The sequence below is a fragment of the Coptis chinensis genome, chromosome 6, assembly GCF_015680905.1.
Source record: "Coptis chinensis isolate HL-2020 chromosome 6, ASM1568090v1, whole genome shotgun sequence".
In the NCBI taxonomy this organism is placed as follows: domain Eukaryota; kingdom Viridiplantae; phylum Streptophyta; class Magnoliopsida; order Ranunculales; family Ranunculaceae; genus Coptis; species Coptis chinensis.
In genome coordinates, this window is record NC_141461.1 from 87,747,101 (window position 1) to 87,774,936 (window position 27,836).

At 34.6% G+C, this 27,836-nt stretch overlaps 2 protein-coding genes and 1 long non-coding RNA gene across 9 annotated transcripts; 1 reads left to right on the forward strand and 2 right to left on the reverse strand.

Moving 5' to 3' along the window:
- Nucleotides 1-3,713: 3,713 nt before the first annotated feature.
- LOC147495164 (Nucleotide-sugar transporter family protein) lies at nucleotides 3,714-7,551 on the reverse strand. Its single transcript, XM_086563767.1, has 7 exons — nucleotides 7,359-7,551; nucleotides 7,060-7,274; nucleotides 6,895-6,973; nucleotides 6,645-6,814; nucleotides 6,112-6,298; nucleotides 4,991-5,068; nucleotides 3,714-4,323 (listed from the first exon to the last, which is right to left on the reverse strand). Exons 1-7 carry the CDS (start codon nucleotides 7,491-7,493, stop codon nucleotides 4,195-4,197), a joined length of 993 nt encoding a protein of 330 aa, XP_086419893.1. The 5' UTR covers nucleotides 7,494-7,551; the 3' UTR covers nucleotides 3,714-4,194.
- On the forward strand, nucleotides 4,216-11,547 carry LOC147495165 (uncharacterized). Of its 4 annotated transcripts, none has more exons than XR_015197328.1 (5): nucleotides 4,216-4,351; nucleotides 9,682-9,761; nucleotides 10,110-10,161; nucleotides 10,396-10,542; nucleotides 11,315-11,547. It is a non-coding gene; the product is annotated as an uncharacterized LOC147495165 (long non-coding RNA). The 4 variants fall into 4 exon arrangements; XR_015197325.1 differs by lacking the exon at nucleotides 11,315-11,547 and adding an exon at nucleotides 10,939-11,009; XR_015197327.1 differs by lacking the exon at nucleotides 11,315-11,547 and adding an exon at nucleotides 10,961-11,009.
- Nucleotides 11,548-15,098: 3,551 nt separating this feature from the next.
- Nucleotides 15,099-26,510, reverse strand: LOC147495166 (protein SPA1-RELATED 2-like). Of its 4 annotated transcripts, none has more exons than XM_086563769.1 (10): nucleotides 25,003-26,510; nucleotides 21,658-21,815; nucleotides 20,257-21,079; nucleotides 19,285-19,431; nucleotides 17,911-18,228; nucleotides 17,760-17,819; nucleotides 16,791-17,194; nucleotides 16,473-16,711; nucleotides 15,920-15,960; nucleotides 15,099-15,310 (listed from the first exon to the last, which is right to left on the reverse strand). In XM_086563769.1, exons 1-7 carry the CDS (start codon nucleotides 26,362-26,364, stop codon nucleotides 17,000-17,002), a joined length of 3,063 nt encoding a protein of 1,020 aa, XP_086419895.1. In that variant the 5' UTR covers nucleotides 26,365-26,510; the 3' UTR covers nucleotides 15,099-15,310; nucleotides 15,920-15,960; nucleotides 16,473-16,711; nucleotides 16,791-16,999. The 4 variants fall into 4 exon arrangements, with proteins under 4 accessions (XP_086419895.1, XP_086419897.1, XP_086419894.1 ...); XM_086563771.1 differs by having other exon boundaries at nucleotides 15,920-15,965; XM_086563768.1 differs by having other exon boundaries at nucleotides 16,473-17,194.
- Nucleotides 26,511-27,836: the final 1,326 nt, after the last annotated feature.

Here is a 27,836-nt window from a genome sequence, read left to right on the forward strand (position 1 = left end):
ATCATAAAATATCTGCATCGCTCTCTTGGGTGCGGCCCATTGAGATTGCCACTGACGCCACCAATGGTAGTCGATGATCGAACAATAGATTCTATGCCACCACCTGCAGTATTAGTCATAATTCTAGTTCTATTTATTGTGAAGTCTCTCTTGTATTAGTGTCTTTTTGTTTCCTTGGAACTCACTTGTCTATTACTTACAAGTATGCCTGACCTTTTTTTATAGACCTCTTTAGTGCGAAGAAATAGAGGGAGTATCATGGCTGAGGTGGCTAGAATTTTCTGGAACCAAGCATTGTCACGGGAAGCGATTAATTAGTCATAAAACATATTTAGGAATGTTAAGAGTTGCACCGTGAAACCCCTATGGCCCTATGGGAACAATTCTTAGATGGAGACATTAACAATTCTTAGATGGAGACATTAGAATTTCAAGCATAAACACACCCTAACTTATAAATAAAAGGAAATTTAAAACATATACTAATTTGGAACCGTACTGTCTGATCATCGATGCCTCATATCAAATTGTTAAGTATATTCTTCGAAAGGAAAAAGAAAAGTATAAAACCAATTTAGACAAATGTCTAGTATCACCACCTAAACTTGGCACCCATGGCTATTGGCATGTATGTTATCTTAGGCATAGCCATATTTTTGTGAAGTACGTTACCAGACAAGGCCTGGCATCAGATGCATCATGGATTGCATGGTGCAGCTCCCTCAGAGCAACCATGGCTATTGGCATGTATATTATCTTAGGCATAGCCATATTTTTGTGAAGTACTTACTCATCAGATGCATTCGGTGCAAAAACTTCTCAGCATTCGAAAAAAAGTAACAAGAAAAACAAGAACTAATACATAGTACACATCTAAAATAACTAGTGAAGGCTATTTAAGATTTATTCCAAAAGCTTGTCTCAAAATCTCCTCAAGTAAACGAAGTTGTTGGCTATGAACTGTCCTTACATGTAAATGGCATACCAACTTGTGTGTGTGAGTGTGTTAACCTAATCTGACGATGAAAGTTATGAACTAGTATATATTGGTAGATTCTAAATAATAACATCTGATTCGCTGATGAACAAATCAATCTTGGTACAATGAACACCATTGGTAAGATTACCCTTTTGTCTATATGTCTTTGACAATTTGCAAAGGCACAACTCAAGTAGAGCTCGAATGGAACAATTTTCCATCCGGATAATGGCACTAAGCAACTCTTTCAAAGAACTAAACATAATACCGACTAAAATCCCTGTCATCAATTATACCAACAGTTGACATGCCAAGCAACATCACTATCATCTATAAAAACTCTGTTGTCCTAGAATGAATTTGCTCTTGCCTCCACGGTTCCACCCCTCCAAACCATAGTTTTGAAAATACCACCTCTTTAGTCATCAAAAGTGTCCCCAATCCCCCACCTACTATGATTGTACCAAATATGCATGATTGCATGAATACCGGTACTGTGGCACCTGGTGGACATTGAGTTGGTTGTTCCCGATATTGATAATCATCTAAAAGTATGTCCAAAAAAAATTGTAAATCAAAAGATTGACCTCTTAACAACAACCAAAGTTTTCTTTGCAACATCAACCAATACACCACGTATTTGTACAGCCAGACAAAGCAGGTATCTCGTGGATTTTAGTCGGCAAGGCATCAATAAGAAATCTCTAAAGGGGCTGCTCAAATACATTTCTCCAACTTGGGTGTATTAAATGCGATTAAGCACATTCATTATTGTGATCATCTGGCCAGTAGACATTGCGTGTGCACTAGGTAGCCTGATGGCCGCCCACTGAACATTGTGAATTGATCCCCCAAACTAGAGAAAACAAGATGAACAATTTTACAAAGATTTGAAGGGTTATATACTTAAATGTTAGTGACTAAAAAGTTCATCAAGAATTAAATTTGCCGTCCTGTGGTTGTGTAGTTTTTCACTACCTTCTGTTCTAGGTTCTCCGCTACAAGCCTACAAAGCTTACTTTGATATATATTATCCTCTTCAGTGGTTTTTCTCTGTCTTTATCTTTTTTTTTAGGCTCCGCCTACTCAATTAATTAGTTTTGACATTTATGAAAATTCTTTAATAATACACTAGTAAGTTTTAGAACATTCTGACAGCCAACATTATTTAACAGATTGAGAGCAACGACGACATAAATAAGCATCGTTTAACGAATCAATTTTTTATATTTTTCGTAAGGTTGTGAGATAGTATTGACTATTGAGATATCGCTAGTGAAATGAAACAACAGAAGACGTGAACGTGAAAGTGGAAGTGAAACAAAGACGACAATTTGACAGAGCCATGCAGATCTGAGACCTATACTTCATCTCTAACTTACATGGTCAAAACTTGAAATACAAAGACCACTTATTTCATGAAACGAACGTACAAATCATCAAAATAAAGCAATAATAATAATAACAATAACAAAATTTACAAATCACCCTCATAGTTGTTGACCACTTATTTCACGACGCATAAGTGCATAACAAAATGCACGTAGCGCCAAACCATATCAAACAGATAACATTCATTGTAGGCATGAACAGGCACAATAGTTGGTCTACCATTATAATAGAGAGCACAACACAAGTGGTGGAAATTTTTCCAGAAATAATTGGAAAAAGCACAAACAATATTCAGTTGACTCGGTTCAAAAATGATCATTCATCAGTGAATAATATGGTTTACTCAAACACATAGATAAGTTAATGACTAATATGTAAATCAAAAATATAGATAAGATGTCACCACATGTTGAAGAAGTCTCTCATCCAAAATTAGGTTTAAGTTCCCACTTGTGCCACTCACCACCCAAGTGGAAGTGTAAATTAAATCCCTGGTCCTAAATTTCTACCTCCTAGAGCAGTCATATGAATATGACGGTTCAATCCTATCCTTTGCCTTCAACCCAACTCTTCTTCTGCAATAAAACCTAAGGACTTCGAAAACCAACTGAGCTGACATTCAATGCTGGATAAGATGACTAATCCATTAAGGACCAGTAAGCAAAACCAGATATGACCAAGACAGACAAATGCCAAAACAGAAGTACTACATTTGTACATGCGATGTCAGTATACCACACTCATATAATGTATTCACTTCTATTGAATGGCCCAGAAGGTATATGCGTGCCATGTTCTATGGCCACTGATTCAGTAATACGATAGAGAACCTCAAACCAGCCAAGAAATCTAATTAATAGATTTATCAGTTGACATGTTTCCTTCTTCATTTATAATGCGTACAGAAGGGTAAGAAGTAGTTCAAGTACCCAGTTTTCAAACTAGTCTCATATGATAAAAACTCTTAGTTTCAGACTATATCTACAAATGCATCATTTTGGCAATTATAGAGCAATACGTTTAATTAACCTCCATATCACTTCATCAGCCTAATTGTAACATTCCAAACAATTCAGTTCACTAATTACTCAGATCAACAGATATCCTTCTAAGTTATGCAACTTCTTGTTACACAGGTTATCAATGAATGCAGGAGTAAAATATTTCAGCGATCTAGCAAGTGGTTCATTGTGATTGAAGTCATATTTGATGACAGATTTGTCATGTGTGTGGCTTATGCTTTAATACAGATGTAAATATTTTGTAATGCTGTATCTCAGACACTAAGTGGATAATATGGACACGAGAAGTACATTTTCTGATTTTAATATTCGACCCCCACTGCCCAACACAAAAAATAATTATATAGAGCAAAAGCTAAATTTCTACATTCCATTAAAATATGCGCAAATGAATTTACAGGAAAATTATATGGAAAATTAACACTAAGCAATAAAGTTGTTTGTGATTGAGGCCAAAACTTACCGATTGTTTCAGTTATTGGTCAATCAATTCCATTTGGCTGCTCAAGTTACAATAGCTGATGTAAGCTTCCAAGAACATAAGTCACGTGAACCACCAGTTGACCAGTTTTTCCAGAACGTATGATTTAGAATCTGAGAGAAAATTACTGGTTCCCAAGACAGATCTATATTTCTGAAATTTGGCATGCCAGAGAGTCTCTGGTGTGTCCGCTATTCACCTCATGTAATCTTTCGTTTATCATTTCCTTCAGTAAGTAACAATGATTTCCTCCACCCAGAACAAACTACTCCTCAACTCGGTTGCTCCCTTAAATATAATATCATACATCATGACCCCATTCAATCAACAGAAACATTATTAAGACTTTCAGGGTCGGTTTTTGCTGCCACGGGCAGATCTACAAGCATGCTCGCAGGTGCAAAATACATGTGCAATGACATCATGCAGATAACGATACCCAAGAAAAGCTGCCACAACAGAAAGAAAAACAAAAAGGTATGCGGTTCAGAATTACCAAAAAACTAAGGGAAGCGTCATACTTTAAATTATACTGTTCTTTGTTCCCGTTTAATGATAGACAAAGATGCCTTACACAGAGCATGTTGTTAATTAATTAGGTATTCAGGTGACAAAGGCATGTCAATTCTTGCTCAAGATGAAAAAAATAAATAAATAAATAAATATTACATAATGTAATCTGTACTCAAGTATGGACAAACAACGTTGACGACTTCTGGGGAAAATGAGTATGTTTTTAGGAGGGTGGGATTTTCTATTCAAAAGGGACTCTCGGTGCAATTTGTAGCGCGCTTGTCGCCTCCCAGAGTAATTTGTTTATATATCAATAAAATATCTAACTTCAAAAAAAAATTTACATAATACTATGTACTCAAGCATGGACAAAAACCTCGCCGTTTTGCAAATTTTCACGAAAACATATGCCAAGATTTGGTGATCAGCATATGCATCTAGTCAGTTTCCCTGGGTCGGAATTTCAAAAGCATCTTGATTGCCCAGTATATATATATAATGCTGACATACTGGTCCAATTTCTACGGCATATACAAATATTTCAGGTCGTCTTTTTGAGAACTTTGGCATATTGATCTATAGTCTCAAGGGTGAGTAGATTACCTGTAAAGTAGGCTTGAAATTGAAGAGGTAAACAGATAAAACCATTGTAAGTAGCATTGCCATTGAGGTAGAATAGACCTGGAACAGACAACAAGATATTTTTATGGTGAGAACAGGAGAAAATTTTGCTCAGAATAAACGAGTAAATAACAACATCTGTTGGTTCCATAGTGTATCCGTATGTGAGGATACAGTATAATTCATCCAATCAGGACAACAAAATAGCCAAGTCAATGTAAGGCATGCAAACTTTCATGCATAGATCAGAATGAACTAATCCAGGTCACAATAAGGATTCATATATATTACAAATAACATATAGGAAAACCAACCCCAAAAAAGGGAACACAAGTTCAACGAGAGAAATGTAAGAACCTTGTCTGGTGTAACATGGTCCAAGGTGTGAGATATAAAATGTGCAGCTTGAAAGGATGAGCAATTATCTAATGGTATAAAAAAAAAATCTGTAAATGCAGATAAGGATAAACCACGCCAAAGAAGCTAAACTAAGAATATTTATGTGGAATATGGTATGAAAACAGTTGCATAACTCATCATATATATCAGACAATCCCAGGTATACCTTCTCTTATGCATTTATTCATTTGAGAGGTAAACAAACAATGTCACATACCACCAAGAAAAAAGTGAGTGTATAATAGGCTTTCCTACTACAAAACATAAAGCAAAACAGAAAATTTAACATCATCGACATATAAACCCTCATAAAAAACAGATGCCAAGGAGGAAAGAGACGGAAATCAAAATCCTTGCAATATAACCACCTGTTACAACAAAGCGAAGGACTCAAACCCAGGTATGAATATTTAGGTTCCATTTCCATTGACAAATCAATTACAAGGATATTAGCAATATAAGAGCAATATCTAGGTTTACGAGTTTATGAAAAGAAAAAAAAAAAACAAAAAAAAAGCTTCAAGTACATCGGATATTATAAATGTATGTACATGTCACGTGGTCTATTGTGAGTGATCCTCCAAACAAAAGGTGAAGTAGATACTATATAAGCCCATTTTCCTAACATTTGTTAAGCATCTACTGAAAAAATTGAAACATATAATTACCTAAAAGTATGCTTATAAAAGAGTAAAAGTACCGACCTTCACAATATTGTCTGCATATTTCATCAACCATGAGACCAGTAACCCAGTGGATCCAAGATTTAGAACCACCATCCACGTAGTCATATTGTATCCATTGAAAAGGCGTTGCCACCATGGTCCATTCTCAAATCCGCCTCTGAAATCATCCGAGAGAAGCTTTACCATGTTGAAAATTGCACCGAACCTGAAATAAGGTTTTGTTTTCATCTGAAGAAATCGTTGATTGAAGGAATCACAGTAGCTCTAAGACTTTACTTTGTTTGGTCTTGAGGTATAAAATCTACAACTAAGAGTCATATTTTTAGGAGGAATATATCTTTTGCCAAAAAACCAAAATTCCCCTGACAAGATTTTATGAGACTGATGTGATAATGTCGATGTCTATCATGTAATGGTAAGCTTCTATAAACTGCAACATGCTTGCATACTCCTTCCTAGTTCCTTTGTAATTATTTTAAAGTCCTTTTCAGTTTTGACAGTACAATGAAAGAGGATTATGACTTTGCTTGAGTACAGAGAAGGATACCTACGTATACAACTGTACATTTTGCCAATACAAGCTGTCATTGTTCTTCTTCATTAAAAATTCTGTATAAACACCTGCTAATGCTGATAGACAAGCAGATAGAATACCCAGCATGTATCCCTGGATCGGTGCTGAGAACAGGGAGTCACATGAAGCCTCTCCACAACCTTTAACCTGCATCAATCAATAAATATAAACCACATAGAATTATATTAATCACGCAAATCATTAAAGAAAAAGTTTATAACTAACACCTGGCTCGTAGTTGTTCCAACAGCTAATAGAACAATTGCAATCCATTGCAGATTAGAAAGCTTTCTCCTCAGGAACAGCCTAATACATCATAAAAAAATCCACTTTAAAATACCATAGTTAAATAATGAGGAAAAAAAAAGGATTCTAAGTTTGAGGTAGAGGACCTGAATAGTATACCAGTAGTGACAATCTTCATATTACCCATTATCTGATATGTCGATGTATCGACATAAGTAAGGGTAGCAAATTGAACATTGTTGTGGATGAGATATATGATGGATGGAATTGGGAACAAACGGACACTTTTCCAGTCTGTAGCCATCCTTGGAGAGGAAGATGCTCGTAACTCTCTCCAAAGAAGTAAACTTGATACAAGAAGCTGTAGTTTAAACACAAAATATTAATTATAGATGGTAAAAAAAAAACACTTTGGTTCAAATATAAGAAAGAAGAAAAAGTGTACCTTAAAAACTTCTGCAAGAAAAGGAACGGTTGCGTAGTCATACTTATATCCCCCGTCACTCTGTGAAAGTGTCGTCAAAATTCCCTGCGAACTAGTGAGAACGGTGAGAAGTGCAGCAACGAAGTACCACTGCATCTCTCTCTCTCTTTTTCTTTTGCTTCAATTCAATCAAATTCAACAAAATGACCTTTATGGTCCACAAATTGCCAACGGACCCGTTTTTCAGATTAATGGATTATTGGGTGGGGTTCGGGCTGGTTTTCGAACCCGACCCACTATTGAGAATCAGCAATCAGCATTGTTATGCAGCATCGAGATATGTACACAAACCCTTAACCATGCACGATTTCTTTTATATATATACTAGCACACAGCACGTGCTTTGCATGTGAGCAAAAAATATATTTAGAATATATAAGGCCCACAGTTGGAGAGAGAAAAAAAAAAACAGTCTCTCTCTCTTTTTATATTTTTTTAATTATTTTATTCTAGTAGGGGTGTTTATGGGTCGGTTCTTGGTCGGTTTTTATTGGTTCTGGATCTATTTTTAGCAGATTCGGTTTTTTTTCGGGTTTTTTCTTATATTTTGAAAACCCGGACCCATACCCATTAATTAAGTCGGTTCCAATTCGGGTTTCGATTTCTTCTCGGTTTTACATTTTTATTGTTAAAATTATTATTTTTAGTTATATAACCGATATAAAAGTTGGTTTATGGCGACTATAACACTTGTCATCGATATTTTTGTCCTCTCATAAGAAATAATGGTCATAAATTCAATAATAGTATTTGAAAGTTATCTAAAAACTTTAAATACATTCTCATACATTATGCGTATGTATATATTTTAAATCGAACATGTGTATATTATATTATACGTAATGCATCATATATAGAATAAATACCACATTTACCACAATTGTTAGTTAGCATTGCAGGTATTCGTTATCCAATATATATATACATGTAATATATCAAGCGCGCATTAATCATGTATTAGTTAATATAGACAATTTTATTGCATTAGTTAATTCATAGTATATGACTATACGTGTAGACGTAGACACGTAAACATTATTATTAATATTTATAATACACATATTTAATGTAATATTATAAAAGATGCATTTAATAACACACATTCACTATTATACAAAATATTATATGTATTTAGTATAATTTTATACCTAACAAATATAGACTATATATAATAATAATATTTGGGTTTGCCTTTATTTAGTGTAATATAATACTAAATTCTATATATCAAAATCATACTAATCGGTTCCGGTTTCGATTCGGGTACCCATCGGTTTTTACTATTCAGTTATAACGGTTTCGGTTCTTTATTGGTTCGGTTCTTGAAGACCCACTTTAAATGGGTCTAATATTTTAAGACTTAGAACCGCTATAAACGGTTTTAGTTCCGGTTCAAGTTCGGATAATTGGGTACCCATGCACACCCCTAGTCTATAGAAGAGATAAAAAAAAAATACAAAAAATGACAAAAAAAAAAAATAATAATAATAATGTGTGGACACTATTATTCTTGGCCCAATGTTTTTATCTTTAAGACTTAAACATTCAAATATTTACCATTATGCCATCAGTTTTGTTTTTTTAAGTCTTTGAAAATTATATAATTACCATTTTGCCCCTGTGACCGACACAAATATAACACCAAAACATTATTCCTCCTACCCCATATTTTTCTAATATAGTAAGATATGATAGGGCGGAAACCTTTCGAAACCCCTCAATTGTCGAGTAGGCAAATTTAAATATCTCTATTTTTATTATTTAGCTATTCCTCCTTTATTATCAAACAACTTAACAAACATTTACCTAAGACCCCTTACTCTTGCTAAAAATCAAAATTAGAAATTTAACAGACCTACGTTTCTTCAAATTAGAAGTTGACATTTCTTCAATGTCCTCTAAATTGAATCAATTTCTATTTCCACACCAATTTTTATGTATATATATACTTTTAATTTTTCAACCTAAAACTATTCTGAAACCTCAATCGCAACATCTATAGAAACCATCTGATCGAGGTAAGTTTTATTCATTTTTAATGTTTTGTGTATATACCAGTTTTCTCATATATTGAAACCTACACCACCAGCAATTTTGATCTAACCATAGAAATTTTGAGGTAATCTTCTTCATTATTGTTTTTCCCTATGTATTTTATTATTGCATTCTTTACGTTCTTTTCAATGCTATCATGTCAAATGTTTAGCAGAAAAAAGATGTTAGACAAAGCTTTTAATGTCATTGAATTCATTGTGGAGGGTTTTTTTTTTATTGTGTTTTGTAGAAGCATGGTAGCGCACAAAGGCTGAAGTCCCAAATAATCAGTGGCCAATTGTGTTGTGGTTGCAAGGCGGATGTAACTATGTAAGTACCAGTTCATATTATTTTATATTGATTTGAAGCCTACAAGTTCTATTCAACTTCGTTTAACAAAAACCGGTCAGTTGTTTGTGATAAGTCATTACGCTTTGTATACCGTATATAGAGATTTATAACTAACTAGATATATTCATAAAAGTCTCCTTTATTCGCTCGATGGATTCTTGCAATGATTCTATGTTTTGGACATTGAAATAACGGAAATTGTTAATCCCTTTAATTTCAAATCTGATGCTACATCCAATTACTCGCACTTTTCTATGATTTCCTTGGAGTTTTATTTCCGTTAAAATTAATTACAACTTATTTTGTGAAACGTTTTGCCTTCTATAGGATATGAAGAGGATCAACCTCCAGGCCAACTGGAATCTAAATGTGTGAAAGGGTACGATACTGTTGTGAGATTTTACAAATAGCTAATCAACGCTTTTTTGTTTAGTACACTATTCTGGGATCTTGGCTCCCACAAGATAAATGTGTTAATAAGTGTTTTTTTTTTTTTTTTTTTTTATCATATTCTATCTATCATGCCGAACTTATTTATGTTTTTTTTCCCCTTATGCAGTTTCCTCTCATATATATGAATTTGCAATTTTTTTTTTCTTTCGTGTTTCTGCAGTGAATTAGAGAGAAAGAATTAATGTATTGAAGAAAATAAGACGCACTGTCAAGAGCAACAAATGGGAAGCACGGTCCCGTCCTTTGAAGTTTTAAACAATGCAAACAAATTTGAAGATTTTGATGTTTCACAGCACCGAAATTCAAGGTAGCTTATTTTGTGTTCACTTTGTTCAAAATGCATTTTGTGGTTATGTTTTTTGTGCCTTTTTTGAAGCTTGCATAACGTACGTCTAATATATTAAGACCACTATTTGTACCAACTTACTATTTCAATCTTCTCCATTATGAAATTTTTGCACTAAAATACTATTGCAATTGAGAGTTCATTACAACTGTCTTACTACCATGTAAATGACTATATCATAACTATGATTCTCATTGAACTTCACTAAAGCCTTGCGTGTTAGTGTGTGGGGCTCCATTGAATAAATTCCTAATCTTTCCGCATGACATTGAATTTAAACACATCAGACGCTTAGATCCATCAAAACTTTGTCTGATTTTGACTGTCCTGTTATTGTGCATTGGAAAAATTGACAAGTTATTATGATATGTTCATAAAGAAATACCAGGAGCTTTCCATGGAGCGCAAATGGAAGCAACCCCTTCTAGGTATTACCTAATTACGTTGTTTCTTTGAATGTGAAATTTTCACTGGAATTGAAAGAAAAAATTGTTAACACTGGTGTTTATGTGGCCTGGCTTGGTTGCTGTTGCATTGTCGTACAATCTGCTGATATTAGACGATGGGGTCATTCCTGTCACCCGGCCCCCAATGATGTTCCTGTGGACGCCCTTGGTGTAGTGAGGTTAATTTCGTCGTCTATCTTGATGAATATGCTCACCTCTATTATATATCCAAGATTGGTGTTGGTGGATTGTTAAAGTTGCATTGTCTTTTTTTTTTTTTTTTGTAGGCTATTATATACCTCTCCAGCAATGCTTTGTAGCATTTGTTTTTCTCAGAATTCGAACCGGCAACGCAGTGTAGCATACGTCTTTTACCCCCACCCTTGCTTATTCTATGTAGATCTTTGAATTCAAGTTGATTTGACTAACCACATACAGAAGTCCATAACTACACTCAAACCATCACTTTTGTATATGTATAATTCAAATGTGTGTGAAAAACATATTTTACCATCATTGATTCTCCATAGGCTTAATGTGATTTTTGGTTGTAACGTTGGTGCAGTTGACAAGTATATCAGAACTTCATATCATGGTGTGTGTAATCTAATCTTGAAAAAGCTCATGGTAGTTAATTCTTCATAAGAATGTGAAGTATTCCGTATGGGTTTGACGACTTAAAGAAACAGGTGCGTAGCACGGTTCACATACTAGTAGAACATAAATAAGGGAAAACTAGCCTTTAAATAAACAAATAAGGTAAGAAGCGGAGCAATATATAAAACCACCAATTTGCTCTAGTACCCAAACTTCAAAAGCAGTACTGGAAAGGGTTTGTGAAGAGCCCAGGACCTACGTCATAGGTTTTTTATAGTACCAGCGAGACAAACTCATCCGAATCAAGAAAGAAAAGTTGTGCAAACTGACATTTTGTGGTAGCTCTTAGACTACCTTACCTTATGCAAATATCATATCTACACTATATGATAGCCGGGTCTCCCAGAATACTTTCCCAATACAATTTAAGATCTCCTTATTTACTTAATTTAGAAACAACTTCCTCACTAAATTTAGAATAAACCCTATTTTGGAATAAGCTCCACTTTTATTAATATAATTTGAACAAGGTCTCTTTTTTTTATTAATAATTTAGAAATACCTCTCTAATGTCACTTAAATTAAATAATTACCCCCATTTCCCACATTGAAATTAAAACAAACCCTATTTTATTATTGATAATTTAAAAAAACCTCCCTCATATCACTTAAATAACATAATTATCTCCCATTTTGTATAAAATAAATAAATAGATGAGCCTCTCCTATATAGTTACAATTACCATTTACAATTAGAATCCAAAAGAAACCATGCTAACTATCGATCTCGAGGGACGGGTTCCAAGACTTAAAAAAACCGATGTGTAGCACGGTTTGCATACTTGTGATGATATGATGACTGGTTTACTCTCGGCCTCAAGGAGGAACAACAATTATAAAATAATATATTCTAAACATCCTATACAAAAAAAATTATATGGATTCATGAAATTTGGGGATTCATTAACTTCGGTATTTTACTAGCATTTGGTTAGGGATATTAAACCTCGTAGAGACATAGCGATTTGGTTAATTATGTGTTTAATAATCATGAAATAATTATATTTTTTACTTTTGCAGGTTTTCGCAGTTAACATGAATATGATGATAAAACATGCATCAAAGTACGGGAATACTGGAATACTTAAAGTCTTCTCACTCAGCCCTAGTGAAACCGAACAAAGCCTGACTAGAGCTGAAGATTCCAAAATGACAAAACTAATGCAGAACGGGTTCACATGTAAAGAAGCAACAAACTTCCGAAGCTCACATATTTCAAACTTGGATGTTGACTTCGGCTAGTGAACTGCCAGAGCAACCAGGGCGATGAACTCTACGCAAGTTAAAGTAAAGTTGTAAAAACGTTAAATCGGGTATCGCCACGACACACACACATGGACCCACTCTCGTCGGGCCCATAAAGGCGCACGACGAAGCGATAGACAGGTGGCAATTGATGGTGTGCTACCTTGCAAGAGGAAAATACGAAACAATTCAATGTTTGAATTGATTTAGCAAAAAGACAAAACAAAATTAAAACATAACAAGACAAACTTTGTATTATAAAGTTTGGAAGTTATCAAATTTAGTAAAAACAAAACAATTAAATGAGTTAAGGGCTTCACGTGAAGGACTGGGATATATATATATATAAAAAAGAGGGACCTCACTATATATGGTTAGTTAGGCGGGAGACTTTAGAGTTTAGACGGAGTTTTATCTTTTCATTTTGTTGTTTTCATTCCAGTAGTAGCTTTCTTTTCCAGTAGTTTTCATTCCAGCTTCAGTATTGTAAGTTGTTATTTAATAAAAGTCATTTATTTTCAAGTTTAATTCATGTTCTCCATTTACTTATTTATTGTATACAACAAATTTAATTAATCATCCAATGACCATGAGCTAAACACACCCCCCTCCCAAGGGGGAGGGTTAATGAGGCTCGTGTGAAGATCTGGATCGACACTTTAATGTTCCAGAATCACTACTGAGGAATTAGGTGTAGATTATGCATCCGGTCTTAAAATGATTGAGAATGTCTAAGTTTGGAGTGCTGATGCTCCAGAACAGTCTCGCGAGAGACCCAAAATATTTCGCGCGCGACTCTATGGTGTCAGATAGCTCTCTGATTTGTCCAGCTGATGTAGAATCGAATCAGGAGCTAAAATGATATTCCAGAGATGAAATATTAGTTCAACTCCTTATGTTAGTGAGATGAGCTCAGAGATGTGTGCATCTCGCTAGGGATCGATACTCGACGCCGTCTCGGGTTTGTCTATGAACTCGAGACGGATTAGAGCTGTAATGATGTGGTATTATAATTGTTGAAACTGATTCTTGCATGAATACGGTTAACCCTTTCCCTGTTTCTCTATCCCTGTTTATTTACGTAGAAATCAATCATTATTATTTTACGTTAAGTTACTGGCATTGCCGTTAATTTACTTAAAGTCTTAAACCAACTAAATAACCTAAAATCTTACTGACTAAAAGCTGTAAATCCAGTTGTGAACCTTGTCGAGCCCTAAGGTATGGACGATTCCTTATTTGACCTATCCTACCAACCCACGTAAGTAAGGTAACTTGACTAAACAGACATTTACAAACATTGGACTTTGGACTGTGGACCTCCGACTTGAGTAAACCAAACATGTAAATTACCGTTTATCAGGGTTGTCTGTTGAGCCAAAGGTATTCCCATAAACCTCTCACATTAGAGGATACCAAAGCCTTATGGTGTCTAAACCTCTAGTAACTCGCACTGAAAGTTCAATTCCTGCACCTGGTGAAGATCTTTTATTTTGTGTCGCTGGAAATTCTCAATATCCAAAGCACACTCTAATCCTCTTAGGTTGTGTTTGTTAACTTTTAAATAATGGAAATAAAATGAAATAAAAGTAGTCCACTATAGAATGAAAAGGAATTGAAACTGGGAAAATAAAAGTAAAATTGGGAAAGAGAATAATCTTGTGTTGTTATGCAAAAGCTGTGAAAAAAAAAGTTGGGAACAGAATATTTCATCCATATTACTTCAATTTTCTCAATACACAGAAAAAAAAAATGGCATGACCATTCCTATTTTGCAGATATGACGTTTGACACATGTAAGAAGGATTTTATGTAAAAAGGAATTTATCATATATAGAATAAAAAATAAATAAAAATAATAATAATAATTGAACAGTCATATATGAAGTGATGGCTTCATATTTTTTTTGATTGGTAAGCCTGTTTTAAATGAGATCAGTAACTCTTTGATGCTGGCCGGGTTCGAGCCCCATACCTCTGGTATCATCACCCAAAGGTTTTACCGACTTTGCTAGTCGGCACCTGCAATGGCTTCATATTCAACTCCATAAAACTTGAATTATAAATATCTTGAACCTATAAATCATCGTTGAACCTATAAATCACCGTCAATGTAGCATCCATTTATCATCAAACATATTCCATAATGAGTACTGCAGGTGCTAGGACTAAGTTCAAAAGAATTTTATTGATCATCTAATAAACAAACACTATATACAAGAGTTGTGCCAGGTGTATATCGATTCAATCTATGACTATTTTTGGATTTTCATATAAGTCGGGGTTGTATTGATGGCCGCTTCTTCATCCAATTTGTAGCATGAAAACCTTGCTTGAAGTTTCCGAATTCCTCATCCCAGGGTTCTAAATTTGTTTCAGGCCTGCATAAAAAATCAAATGTTACAAGTTCAGAACTGGTAACCATATAAGTGCCAAGTAATGGAGCTACATCGTAATCTGGTTTACTAGAAGCTCTTTGTCAAGACACACAACTTAAAAAATTATTCTCATCAACAAAAGTTCAACAAAAGAGAAAGGGCAAGCTTAGAAGAAACTAATCTTGTACGTAACATATATTTGAAGTAACACCCAAAAGCTCAATGAGTCAGTTGCAAAGTTTTCAATGTAAAGTGTGTGATTTACTGACTTCCAATTTTCTGACATAACTAGCAATAGTTATGTTAAGTACAAGAACTAACAGCAAGATAGAATAATAGTTATCGACAACCAAGAACTAACAGCAAGATAGAATGATAGACTATACATCGAAGACACCTTAACACCAAGCTCTCTTATTACTACTCTATAACATCTAAGGAAGAACACAAATCCTAGCCTTGATGCCAGTGTGCCGACTTTCCACTCATTAGCTAGACCTTTATTCAAGCTACGAGATTTCAACTACGACAATCGTAAGTCTTTAAAAAACAAAAGGAAATGCTAGTTGGTTAGTTCTGAAAGGAAAATGCAAGTAACAGGAGCAACTTTACCTGAAAAGCAATCCCACACTTTCAAAGGTGACTTCGACAATCTACACTAACAAATTACACAACAAATTAGATAAGTTTCAACATAGATTCAGTCATAAAGAAACCCACCAAATTCCTTTTTGCTATGACACATTGTTTCCGACAATATTTTCATACTCAAAACGGTTACGAACATATACAATTATATTCACCATCAAAATAATAGTTTAACTGCTAATACAATTGGAGAGAAAACACAACTGCTAATAGATTTGATCCCATATACTATTCAAAGGCTAAATGTGAGCAGCATCTCAAGCAACAATATTGCTAGTCAGTTGTGAAACAGGCCTTATATTCATTCATTCCATTGTGTTTTTCATTGCTAGTCATGGTACTCAGTTGAATCAAAGTATGCTCAAAGTCATGGTTCATTCAATTCCAAGAAGTATGCTCAAAGCCATGGTACTCAGTTGAATCAAAGTCAAAAAATTGATCAAACCATTCAGTAAAAGAAAAAATATATACAAGTCCAAAAACAAAAAAAAAATAGTAAAACAAGATGGAACGATACCTTGTGATGTGGATAAATTATAGCTTGGTGTAGAAAAACCAGAGATGAGAGGAAGATCCGTAAAAAAAATTGGGGTTGGCTACGGACACAAAATCGTTTCCATTTCCGTGGGTTGGTTTCCGTAAGGAAAGCCCAATTTCCTTTCCCTAGCCAACCAAACACAAAAAAAACTAAGGAAAAGGCGGACCACACCTCTTTTCCTTTCCTTTCCACACACTTTCCTTCAAAACAAACGCAGCCTAAAATATTCTGCCGTATCAGCTCAGTTACAATTAAGAGAATCAAAATCAATCAAAGTATCCAACCTCAGGCTCATACCTCACAGTCGAGATATGAGCCGATGCCAAGTAGCACTGGTCAGCTGTTACTTTTGCAAGGGTGAAGTAGAATATTCATGTAGCAATTCAAATTGAAAGAACACCCTCCTGGCATCTCAGTTCTCAGCTTCTTCAACCTCTTCAACCTCTACAAAATTCAAAGTCCTATCAGAACTCTGCTGTTTTAAGGTTATATATCGAAATGTAAGCTCATTCTACCAACTGCAATAACTTTATACTCCCGGTGGAGTTGGCAGTCACAACCGTGTTTGACTTCCCTCTCCAACAAACACTTGAGACAAACTGTCCATTGTCGTCATCTGTCTCTCGCCCAGATATAGGATCAATGGAACCAAACTTGCAGGATGTGATTGGCATAGGAAGAGATCTATGATAAGCATAAACCTGAGAAGAAAATAGGTGTTAGACTCCAATTCTTCTCTTTCAAATCAAGATTAATAATTTCACTATCAATTACTTTGTAGACTTTGACATTCTGAACAGACATGTCATTTAGCAGATATCAGTATCAGCATTTGAGTTCACCAGGCGAACGTGATTCCTATGGAGAAATTGTGTACGATCAATAAATGTTAGGTGTGGAGGTTAGGGAGAAGAGGTTCAATACCTACAGACGGCATCTGGATAACTTTCTTTTAGAAGTTTCAAAAGATACAAAACAATCCAAGTCAAGCCTATAGTTCACATGTTCTACCATCATCTTATCAAACTTGTTTCGAAGGTTTATCTTCGTAGTAAGAGATTCTTAAAAAGATCCTGAAGAGTGAATCCAACCATCTATGTGTGTGCACAAGCTACACAGTAATCCATTTATAAACCACAAATGGTAAAAATAGAATATGACCATTTACAAAGTACAAATGATTAACAGTAAATAGTAAAACTAGAATACATATGTGCATCCTAATACGAAGCTGGGAACGCTCACATAATAAAGAAAGAAGTTTACCTCATTTGTTTCCGAACCGCATGCTATATATCCATCAGAAACAGACAACCCCACAAAGTTCTGCAGAATCGAAGGGAAATATTATATGGAGATAACATAGATCACTACAAAGAGTGTAATCCGTATAGACATTCATGATTTAGAAGCTAACCTTTTCATTCGTATGACCACTAAAGGTTAAGCTGCAAGCACTGGTGGACAACCCAGTCGAACTCGTTCTGTTCAGATCCCAAAGCTTTAGTGTATTGTCAGTGGATGCAGAAATCAGGGTCTCCGAATCCAAAAACTTCACATAACTAACAGTTTTTCCATGCCCGGACAGGGTACACCAAGGGACTCTTGTACTCCTAATATCATAACAATAGGTGTTGTAATCGGCAGATCCAAATGCCAACAAATTGGTAGAGTGAGCAGAGAACTGTACACAGCAGACATTGGCAACATTCCTAATTGTACTGATAGATTTTTGCTGCAAAACAGAAATTGTATTGAGTAACTCTGCCTCCTCTTTACAAATGGCAACTTATAATAATAATAATAATAATAATAATAATAATAATAATAATAATAAGGATCCCGCTATTGGCAAGGGCCAAATTGCTTTTGCCAATGGTGTAAAATGTGAGTGACCAAATTGCCCTCAAAAGCATCCCAATCATAACAAACTACAAACTTCATCTTCCCCAAATTTGTTCATCCAAAAAATATAAAAATCGTCCCCAAATTCTATTCATTGCTAACGCATTCTCCACATCTTTCTCTTATGTTTCAATCTTTTTGATTTCTCATAAAAATCTCCTTTAAGTTACCATACTACCTCATCTTTTTTATTTCTTGGAAAGCTTCTTTGACCATGAGAAAAAAAAAGAGTAATTCAAAGAACTACCAATGGAATAACAGTCTACCTGAAGTTTACTTGTTTTCATTTGTTTCTAGATGGATACGGGAGTGTACATCAATTACATCGACTTGAAACAAAAAACCACAATTTCGCTATAATGGTTTTTGAGTTATCGAGCTTTCTTCTTCAATATTTCTTTTGCACCACTATGGTGAAAACCCAAAACGTTGAAATCCAAATTTTTTAGGAATATCTCATCAAATTCAACTAAACGTAAGTTTGTGGTTGATTTAAAATCATAAAAGAACACTCATTTTCTGTAAAAGATGATAAAATTTCATGAGATTAAAGCAAAAAAAGAACATGGTTTCTTGCATTGAAATGGGTTTCCAATGGTTGTAAAAGGAGCTTTTTCATGTTATACAAAGTTTGCAATCAATTGGTGCGGTTGAATTTTATGTAAATGATTTATGAGAAGAATAGAGCAGTGGTCTTGAGGGCAATTTGGTCACTCATATTTCGCAACATTGGCAAAAGCAATTTGGCCCCTGGCAATAGCCGGACCCTAATAATAATAATAATAATCCTCTGATAATAGTACGATTAGGATGACATGAGAAAAATTCAGGAGATGAGGGCAAAAATTACAGAAAATCATCATGCTGCTGCGCCTATAAAGCTTACCTCATTAATGTTCCATAGTTTAACTAAACCATCGTCACTTCCACTGGCTAATTTTTTGGGGTCAACTTGAGAAAAATCGGCAGACCAAGCCCTTCTTTCATGCTCCATGTACTGAGCAAAAACCTGACCAGTACTTGCATCCCATAGCTGCAACATCCATGTAAATAAAATTAACCAGAAGACTCTGTAAGATAATACGTTAAAAAATAAAATACATATATAATCAAATATTATATATAGTACAATCTTAAAGAACAAAAAAGTTTATAAAAATATAAATAATAAAGCATGTGGTTGCCCAGACCTAATACCTTTATCAAAGAGCGACTTGATCAACAAAGAAATAAACAGGATATTCTGTCGGTTATAGATTGGATAATATAAACACAAGCAGATTATGCCATTATTCTAATGATCTTCACATTTTCTTCCTTCTTGGTATTGCCTTTTCTTATACTTACATATTCGCACCTAAGAAACCATTGACACTTGTACTTATGTTGGTGTCGACATGACGGACTATATGAACTATGAAGTATTCTGCAGTTTCATGTCTCATCCGCAACTCACCCTCATGTTGAACAGGAGTGATCTTTGCAGAAGAATAAGAAGAAACAGAGACCATATCTACCAATGGTTAGTTGTGGGACTGAATTTGAATTTGGATTAATTCTACCTGAACGAGAATTCAAGTGAAGAGATTGGATGGAAGCGAGATATGAGATAATGTAGTCTCAACTCTCAAGAAAGTACAAAGCCCTCCTTCAATGAAATAGAACTCTTTTCTTTTGTATGTAGGTGTGCATTTTCTTCTTTTTCCTTTCTTTTCTGTTCTTTGTTTTTCATTTCTGTTTTCTATATTTAGTGAACTCTCAAGGGGTAAATAACACTCGACATCTAATATCTACATCATGAACATATCAAGAAAAATGTAGAGATACATTGGCTCCATTTCTGACAAGAAACACAAACCTGAACGTCACCATCATAATCAGTTGAAGCCAAATAGTTCTTGATGTAATTGTTCCAGCAAACACAACTGAGCTTAGATTTGCTTGTCATCTCAATCACTGGGTAATGTATATCTACAGAATCATTTAAGAGTGCATGGTACTCGAAGATTTTTATTTTCTTTGATACCCCAGCAGCAGCAAAGTAATCTTCATCTCGATCAAAACTTAAAGAACATATCACATTTGCAGAATTGAGAATATCACTAGTTCTTAGGACTGCACGTTGCTCAAACTTACTATATCGAGCATATTTGCATAAACCATCAAAAAAAGTTCCAAGGCGATCGATAGGATCCTCATTCTCATTTTGTGCTGAAGGCCATCTATCTCGGTCTTTTATTAAGTGTTTATCTGAGCGAGCGGTGGAATCACGGTCCTGAATCTGCATTTGGGATCTTACAGAGAAGTAAGCAGATTCAAGCTGACTAATATTCCTTGTCAACGCTGTCCCAATCTTGTTTGCTGAAGACCCTGATCTGAAAGGATCCAAGTCTACAGGCTCGCTAAGAAGGTCCCTTCCACTGGCGGGTTCCTTATATGACCAACCCTGGGTTCCACCTGTTCTTGATAAGTGTCTTTTGGCAACCTCTTTGAGATCTGCTTCTAAACACCCTATCTCTTTAACTAACCGAGATGCTTTCTTCTGTTTTTCATCTTTCAAAGTTGTTAGGAAATGCAACAACAGTTCTGATTCTGCATCATCTTCATCAGCAGGTGCTGATAACTGATCTCTGGATGATAGTTCTTGTGATCCGCATATTAATCCAGATTGAAAGATTTTCCTGTAATATAGTTTTATGTTACACATTTATATAAATTATCGAAAAATAAATAAATAAATATTTATATACATCATACAATCTAATCCTACCGTCTAGTGTCTACAACGCACACAACGCATTTGAGATTCCTAAAACATTTACTGTTTCTCCTTTAAAAGTTGATCTAGTTTCGACAAAACCATACAATATATGCACCACTTTAACTAAGATAATACGAACACAACCAGAGAAGCAATGCAATGAACATATAATGGTACCACCCCAAAAAGAACTAGAAAACTAAAACTAAATTTCAAATCATCCAATTTTCGCTTAATCATGCCAAATTCTGCTTGATAGAGTCATAGTCATTGTCCGTCAGATTCTATTTTTGATTGCACCAACAAGAGAGAGAGAGAGAGAGAGTATCTAACATTGCATGGTATCTAAAATCCTATTAAGTTGAAATATGATAATCACAATTATCTAATTGTCCGTACGACCATACAGTAACCAATTAGGGGAATCACTTGACCGCTGTATTTGCAGGGACACAAAAAATTATACCATTTATTTGAATGAAGTACAGCATGCTATACCTAGTTGTCGGGCGGGAGGAAGGTTCTGGATGAAGAAGCCAGAGACAGAATCCAGTCTCCTTCGGATTCTCTGACAGGAAATTTGGGGGAAGAATCCGATTGTGTAGATCTGATAATGCAGCATCATGCACTTCCAATGACTCAAAACAGCACAGCAGCTGACAGAAACAGATAAAACAGTCCAAAATACATTATAACCAAATCCTAGGCAGGTAAAAAACTACACAGGGAAAAGTTAGACTCTCTTTGAACGAAGAACAGAAAGATGACGGAAGAAGGTGAGTGCCTAAAAAAATTCCAAACAAATTTATTACCTAATAAAAAGAATTAGACGTGAAAGTTAACCTCAGGATGTGTATAAAATTATTAATCCATGTTACATAATAATTTCAGTCGCATTTGAATCATATTCATCTAACAGTAGCAATACATTTAAGTCAGATAGAACAAGTCATCCTATTTACTCTGTTGCACCTAATGATACATTGACACTCCATAATACAGCATACTAAAGTTATACATGTGATTATACGTATTTGTTTCTACATATTCAAACTGCTAGAAATATAAAAAGCTAGTGTGAGAAAGCAATATCTATAGGTAAATGTTTCAACAGAAGCTGGATCATGGCAAAACATATTTAATTACATGAGTGGGTAACCCAGATTTGTGGTATAAACTCCCACACAATATATATGCTAGCCAGGACCTAACGTATTTGACAGGTGGTGCTGTACCATTGTGTTAAGGGATATCAAGATAGTAGATGGGCATCTAAACCAACACTTAGGCTCTCCCTATGTGTCTGACCAATGTTCTACGTACTTCTCATTCTCAACACTCAACATTTATTACTTGAAATTATATTTATTTTTTAAAAGTAATAATTACTAGTTACTTAAAATCAAATTTTATTAAATAATAACTGGAGAGATTTTCTATTCTAAATATTAGTTTGTTACAGATAATATTTAAGCTTCTGAAAGTATATTAATCACTATATTGTCTATATTTCTAAAAGCATCGTGATATTTATCACTAATGAGGCTCGACTGCTTGTGCCTTGGGACACGCATGACTTCGGCGCACCTTAAGTGCTACATAAAAGGCTATGGCTTAAACACTAATGATTCCACACCCACTAATACCATCCTGAGGGACAATTCAGATTGCCTACAAAGCACCAATTTCTTTTTCTTTTTTCCTTTCCTATTTTGGGAATTTCGTGCTCTGGTGGGTCCATTGGAAAGGTCCCTCAAGAGAACAACAAAGACATAAATCTTTAACTAAAACCGATTTGGAGATTAAAGATTATGACGCTTCAAATTTAGAAAAGTGCAACACTTCCTCTCTCCACCACATGTACCAATCATTCATCACCACATGTTATAGTCTTTTTCTTTCCTCTCGTTGTTTCTTTAAAGTAACACCCCTCTTAGATTCATTTGTGCCATGAAAAAAATCTTCATAAACCTATGGCCGATGTTTAGGTAGAAAATTAGCGTTACTCCTAGTTGTTGGATTTCTTCTCATCTGGGCCCTACAACTGCTGCATATTATACAGCGTGCTAGCTTTCCAAAAAGAATATAACACAAACAATCTACAAAATAGAAGGTAAAAGGTAAAACCATAGTTGTAAATGAGTCCATCAGTACGGACATTGTGGAGCATGTCAGACATCACACTTATTTATTTTTGAAACCGCCTCAATTGGAGATAATAAAAGAACATACATGTTGTTTCCATTGGCTGACACGTTCTCAGTGGTTAAAGATGTAAAGAATAAAAAAAAATGGCCAGAAACTGTCAGTTGAAAAAGAAAATAAGACTTCTAGATTGGTTTGTCAAAACATGAAACACGCATTACAGCAATTGAATAAGAGGATAACCTTACTAGCTAGCTACCTTCTTGTTAGGCATATCGCTATTTCTGGTACAAAAACCTTACAAATGGAAGACATGCAACTAGTATCATGCACTGCAGCCAGACGGTGTAGCCAGATAGCCCCTTATATCTAGTAAGATGTTGGTGTGTATTGTTGTAGGTGCATGTGATTCATATGGATGTATCTGAATTCCTTACTGCATCAATAAAGCAAATGAAAGAACAGAGTCCCAGTAACCAGTAAACTCCCGATCTTTTCCGTTCTTCAACCTTAGAGGGAGGTTGAAGAGGAGAAAAGATGGAGAAAAACAGAGATACCAGTCTACATGTTACCTGTGGCTTTGTTCTCTCGATTGTTCTATCAATGCAATATCTGATTCATGCAGACATATCTATAGCAAAATCATATTCACTCCAAACAGGTTTCGATTTAAAGATCTATACGGAAGAGGTTTTCGATGGTACAAATTTCGCACCATCTTGTTCAATGAATGTGAAGACTAACCCTAAGATTGTATTTCGAGGGAAAAAAAAACAAATCTTTATCATAGTATCAGTTACGTGTTAGTGTATGATTAAATATAGATATTGCGATATAGACCTCCTGAGCTGTTTTCAGCAGTAATAGTATTATCAAGTTTTGTATTGAAAGGATAAAAGCAATGATATTTGAGGATCTAATGCAGGTAAGGGTCTGCCAAACCCTAAACTTGGTTTAAAAAAAAAGTTTTGTATTGAATGCTCACATTTTGTGTTCTAATAACCTATAGTCTATTGTAATTCTTTTTTAAAAAACGTAATGGTGTTTCAGTTAATCATTATGTAAAAAGACATGATTATCATATTAGATGATTACATATCCCTTGTTAGTCTCAGGCTCTTAGCAAGAGATTTCATATAATATATTAATACAATTTCAATAGACATACATTTAGAACAAAAAGAAGATTACTCCATTTACTTAAAAAGTACCAAGGAGAGGTGACGTGTAACGAAAAAAAATCTCAAGCTTAAGGCAACCAGCACTTTTATTTCTGTTTCTATATAAACCTATAAAAGAGACACGGAATACACCAGAAACGCAATTGTTGGCAATTGTTTTAATCAATCCAGCATTTGCTTCGCACATTTCTTGATTATCAAATTTGTATGCTTGTCAAATGAAAACAACTAAAAACAATAAATTGGCACATGCTTCAATCAGTATGCATTCTGCTAAAAAAAACAAGTTAAAAAAATGGCATTTACTTCATTCGGTATGCATTATCTTGATATGTTCATTATGTATTTATGTGTTAAGAAATCATTTTGTATTGTAGCTATGCACCTATTCAAAATTCAAAAGATAGCACAAATTTGGTACAGTATTTACATAAAAGAAACACGACAGCAAAAAAGAAATCTGACACCTTAATAAAAACACATGCATTCAAAATTTTAGATCAGAATACCACTGCACCTCAAATAGAAGAACGCCAAGGCTGTAGATGTTTGATGAAAATGTGGAACAACTCCCACTTAGCTCCTCTGGACATGCATACCACTTATCTTCCAACTCAAAGTCTATTGAAGTTGTTTTCTCACATGTAAAATTCGGTGCATTTGGACTTCCAGACCTATTTCGGGCCCTAAATGTAGGGTTTAAATTAGATCTTTTACTAAGGACAGACCCAGAATCCTCTGTTTTGATGCTACTATTATGTACAGCTTCGACTGTTCCGAACTTGGTGGCCGATGAAGATAAAGATTGTGTATGCTGTAGAGGCACCTTTGTGTTTTCACCAACTTTTTGATGTTTTGAATACAAACTATTATAAGGATTTATATCCACTTCCAAGCTCCTTTTCCTACTCAAATGATGCCCCAAGTAGGGAACGCAAGGACTTTTTCCGCTCTCTACCAATTCTCTCGAAGCCAATGAACCAACATATTTAACTCGGTTCGAGGGTAATAACTCAAAGCAAGATGGTCGTACATCTTGAAGAGCAACTTGTTGAGAATGTGCCACATCCACTATCTTCACAATCTGCGTAAACATATGCAACCTCTCAGCTTTATTAACTTTATGAAGTCCAGGCTTTAGCCACTCTCTTAAATTAATTCCCTCGTGATACATGACTGGAGTAACCGGACAAGATCCAGAAACATTCAGTGGAGACCGTTGATCAGTCTCAGCACTGCAATTCACAGACTGCACAGTGACACAAGCTTCCTTCCCATCGTTCTGTCGCATGGATGTGGGGCCAAACCTATCACAATCGACCCCCTTTTCTAATATCGAGTTCTTGGAAAAAAACTGAGAAAAACCAGATGTGCGCAAGTGCTTCACTGGCTTCTCTCTTGTATGTAAAACATTTTTAGGTAGTTTATTCCTAGACAGTGGGAGGTTTTGAAGCCGCAGCGATCCTGGGTGAAACCCTATAGCCACTTCTTCCCCACCATCCATTATTATTGGCTCCTTATTTTTGGAAACAGTAGTATCTCCACAAGAATTCATATTTCCAGATCCACCTGATATATTGTATATATTTTGCCACCTACGCTTCCAACCATCAACTCCTTCCGTTCTGTTTGAACTACCAACAACAATTGATGCTGCCTTGGACTTTTCATAATTGTCAATCTTTAGCTCTTTCACCAAATCACTTGTACAAACCTTGATAGTGTTCTCTGGACAAATGCTTGTCGATATTTCCATAATGTCACAATTCTCCAGCCCCGTTAAAGGAGGACTACTACACTCTTTCCTTTTGAGCTCTGTAGTAGTATTACCATCTTCATCTCTCCTTCCTTCCATACCATCCATACAAACAAACTTCATTCAATACAATAATTCATTGTAGATCATCAAAACATTAATTAAAACAATACTAAAAAAAACATGAGTGATTGAAGAAGTAGAAAGAAAAAAAGAAAAAAAAATCTCAATCACTGAGTGTTGACTGATTATTAATTTTTAGTTGGAAATAATTTGGAAAAATGAGAACCAGGAGTATTTGTGAGTCGGCTTTGGTGTGTGGGGCCAAAGTTGGTTCGTGTGGAATTGTGACCACGGAATGGGAATTTTGGTGTAAACAACATTTTAAAGAGATGAGATCACCTGCCATGCTCTCATGTCCACAATTTTGAAATTTTTATTCGTAGAGCCAACTCTTTGTCTAAATACGGACACGTCCACAATCTTTTAAAGAGTTACATAAAATATTATAAAATACTGTTGCGGGACTGTAACAGGGTCGGGATTTTTTAAATAGTAAAAAATTAATATTCTTCACTGTGTACGTAATACTTATATATCCCTGTATTTGGTTTTGTGGAAATTTAAATAAAGATAATTATTCATTGATGAATGATGATATATATTCTTGTATTGGTTTTGTAGAAATAAAGATAATTATTCATTGATAGTTGAATATTTTATATTGAGAAAACAAATGCTTAAATAGATGTGGCTGAATACATCAATATGGAAAGATAGGATAGAGAATTATAAATAAATCCTAAAGATAAAAATTAGGGTGTTCATGGGTCGGTTCTTATTGGTTTCGATTCTGGATCTATTTTTAGCGGTTCTTATCAGGTTCGGTTCTTTCAGGGTTTTTTTTATATTTTAAAAATCCGAACCCATACCCATTAATTAAGTCGGTTCCGGTTTCGGTTTCTTATCGGGTTATATATTTTTATTGCTAAAATTATTTTTTTTAGTTATATAACCGATATAAAAGTTGGTTTACGGCGACTATAACACTTGTCATCCATATTTTTGTCCTCTCATAAGAAGTAATGGTCCTAAATTCAATAATAATATTTGAAAGTTATCTAAAAATTTTAAATACATTATCATACATTATACGCATGTATATATTTTAAATCGAACATATGTATACTATACGTAATGCGTCATATATAGAATAAATACCACATGTACTACAATTGTTAGTTATTATTGCACGTATTCGTTATCTAATATATATACATGTAATATATCAAGCACGTACACGTTCATGCATTAGTTAATATAGACAATGCATTAGTTAATTCATAGTATACGACTATACATATAGACGTAGACACGTAAACATTATTATTAATATTTATAATACACATATTTAATATTATATTATAAAATATGTATTTAATAACACACATTCACTATTATGCTAAATGTTATATATATTTAGTATAATTTTACACCTAACAAATATAGACTATATATAATAATAATGTTTGGGTTTGTCTTTATTTAGTGTAATATAATACTAAATTTTATATATCAAAATCAAACTAATCGGT

What these genes read in the sequence shown, in the direction of transcription:
- LOC147495164 (XM_086563767.1), bottom strand. Translation starts at nt 7,493, where the DNA reads ATGCAGTGGTACTTCGTTGCTGCACTTCTCACCGTTCTCACTAGTTCG. An exon ending in CAAAATGTACAGTTGTATAC is followed by an intron (nt 6,299 to 6,644) that starts GTAGGTATCCTT and finishes ACCTTATTTCAG; the next exon opens with GTTCGGTGCAATTTTCAACA. An exon ending in ATGCAGACAATATTGTGAAG is followed by an intron (nt 5,069 to 6,111) that starts GTCGGTACTTTT and finishes TGTCTGTTCCAG; the next exon opens with GTCTATTCTACCTCAATGGC.
- LOC147495166 (XM_086563769.1), bottom strand. Translation starts at nt 26,364, where the DNA reads ATGAAGTTTGTTTGTATGGATGGTATGGAAGGAAGGAGAGATGAAGAT. An exon ending in TCCTCCCGCCCGACAACTAG is followed by an intron (nt 21,080 to 21,657) that starts GTATAGCATGCT and finishes ACTATATTACAG; the next exon opens with GAAAATCTTTCAATCTGGAT. An exon ending in ATTATGATGGTGACGTTCAG is followed by an intron (nt 19,432 to 20,256) that starts GTTTGTGTTTCT and finishes TGGATGTTGCAG; the next exon opens with CTATGGGATGCAAGTACTGG.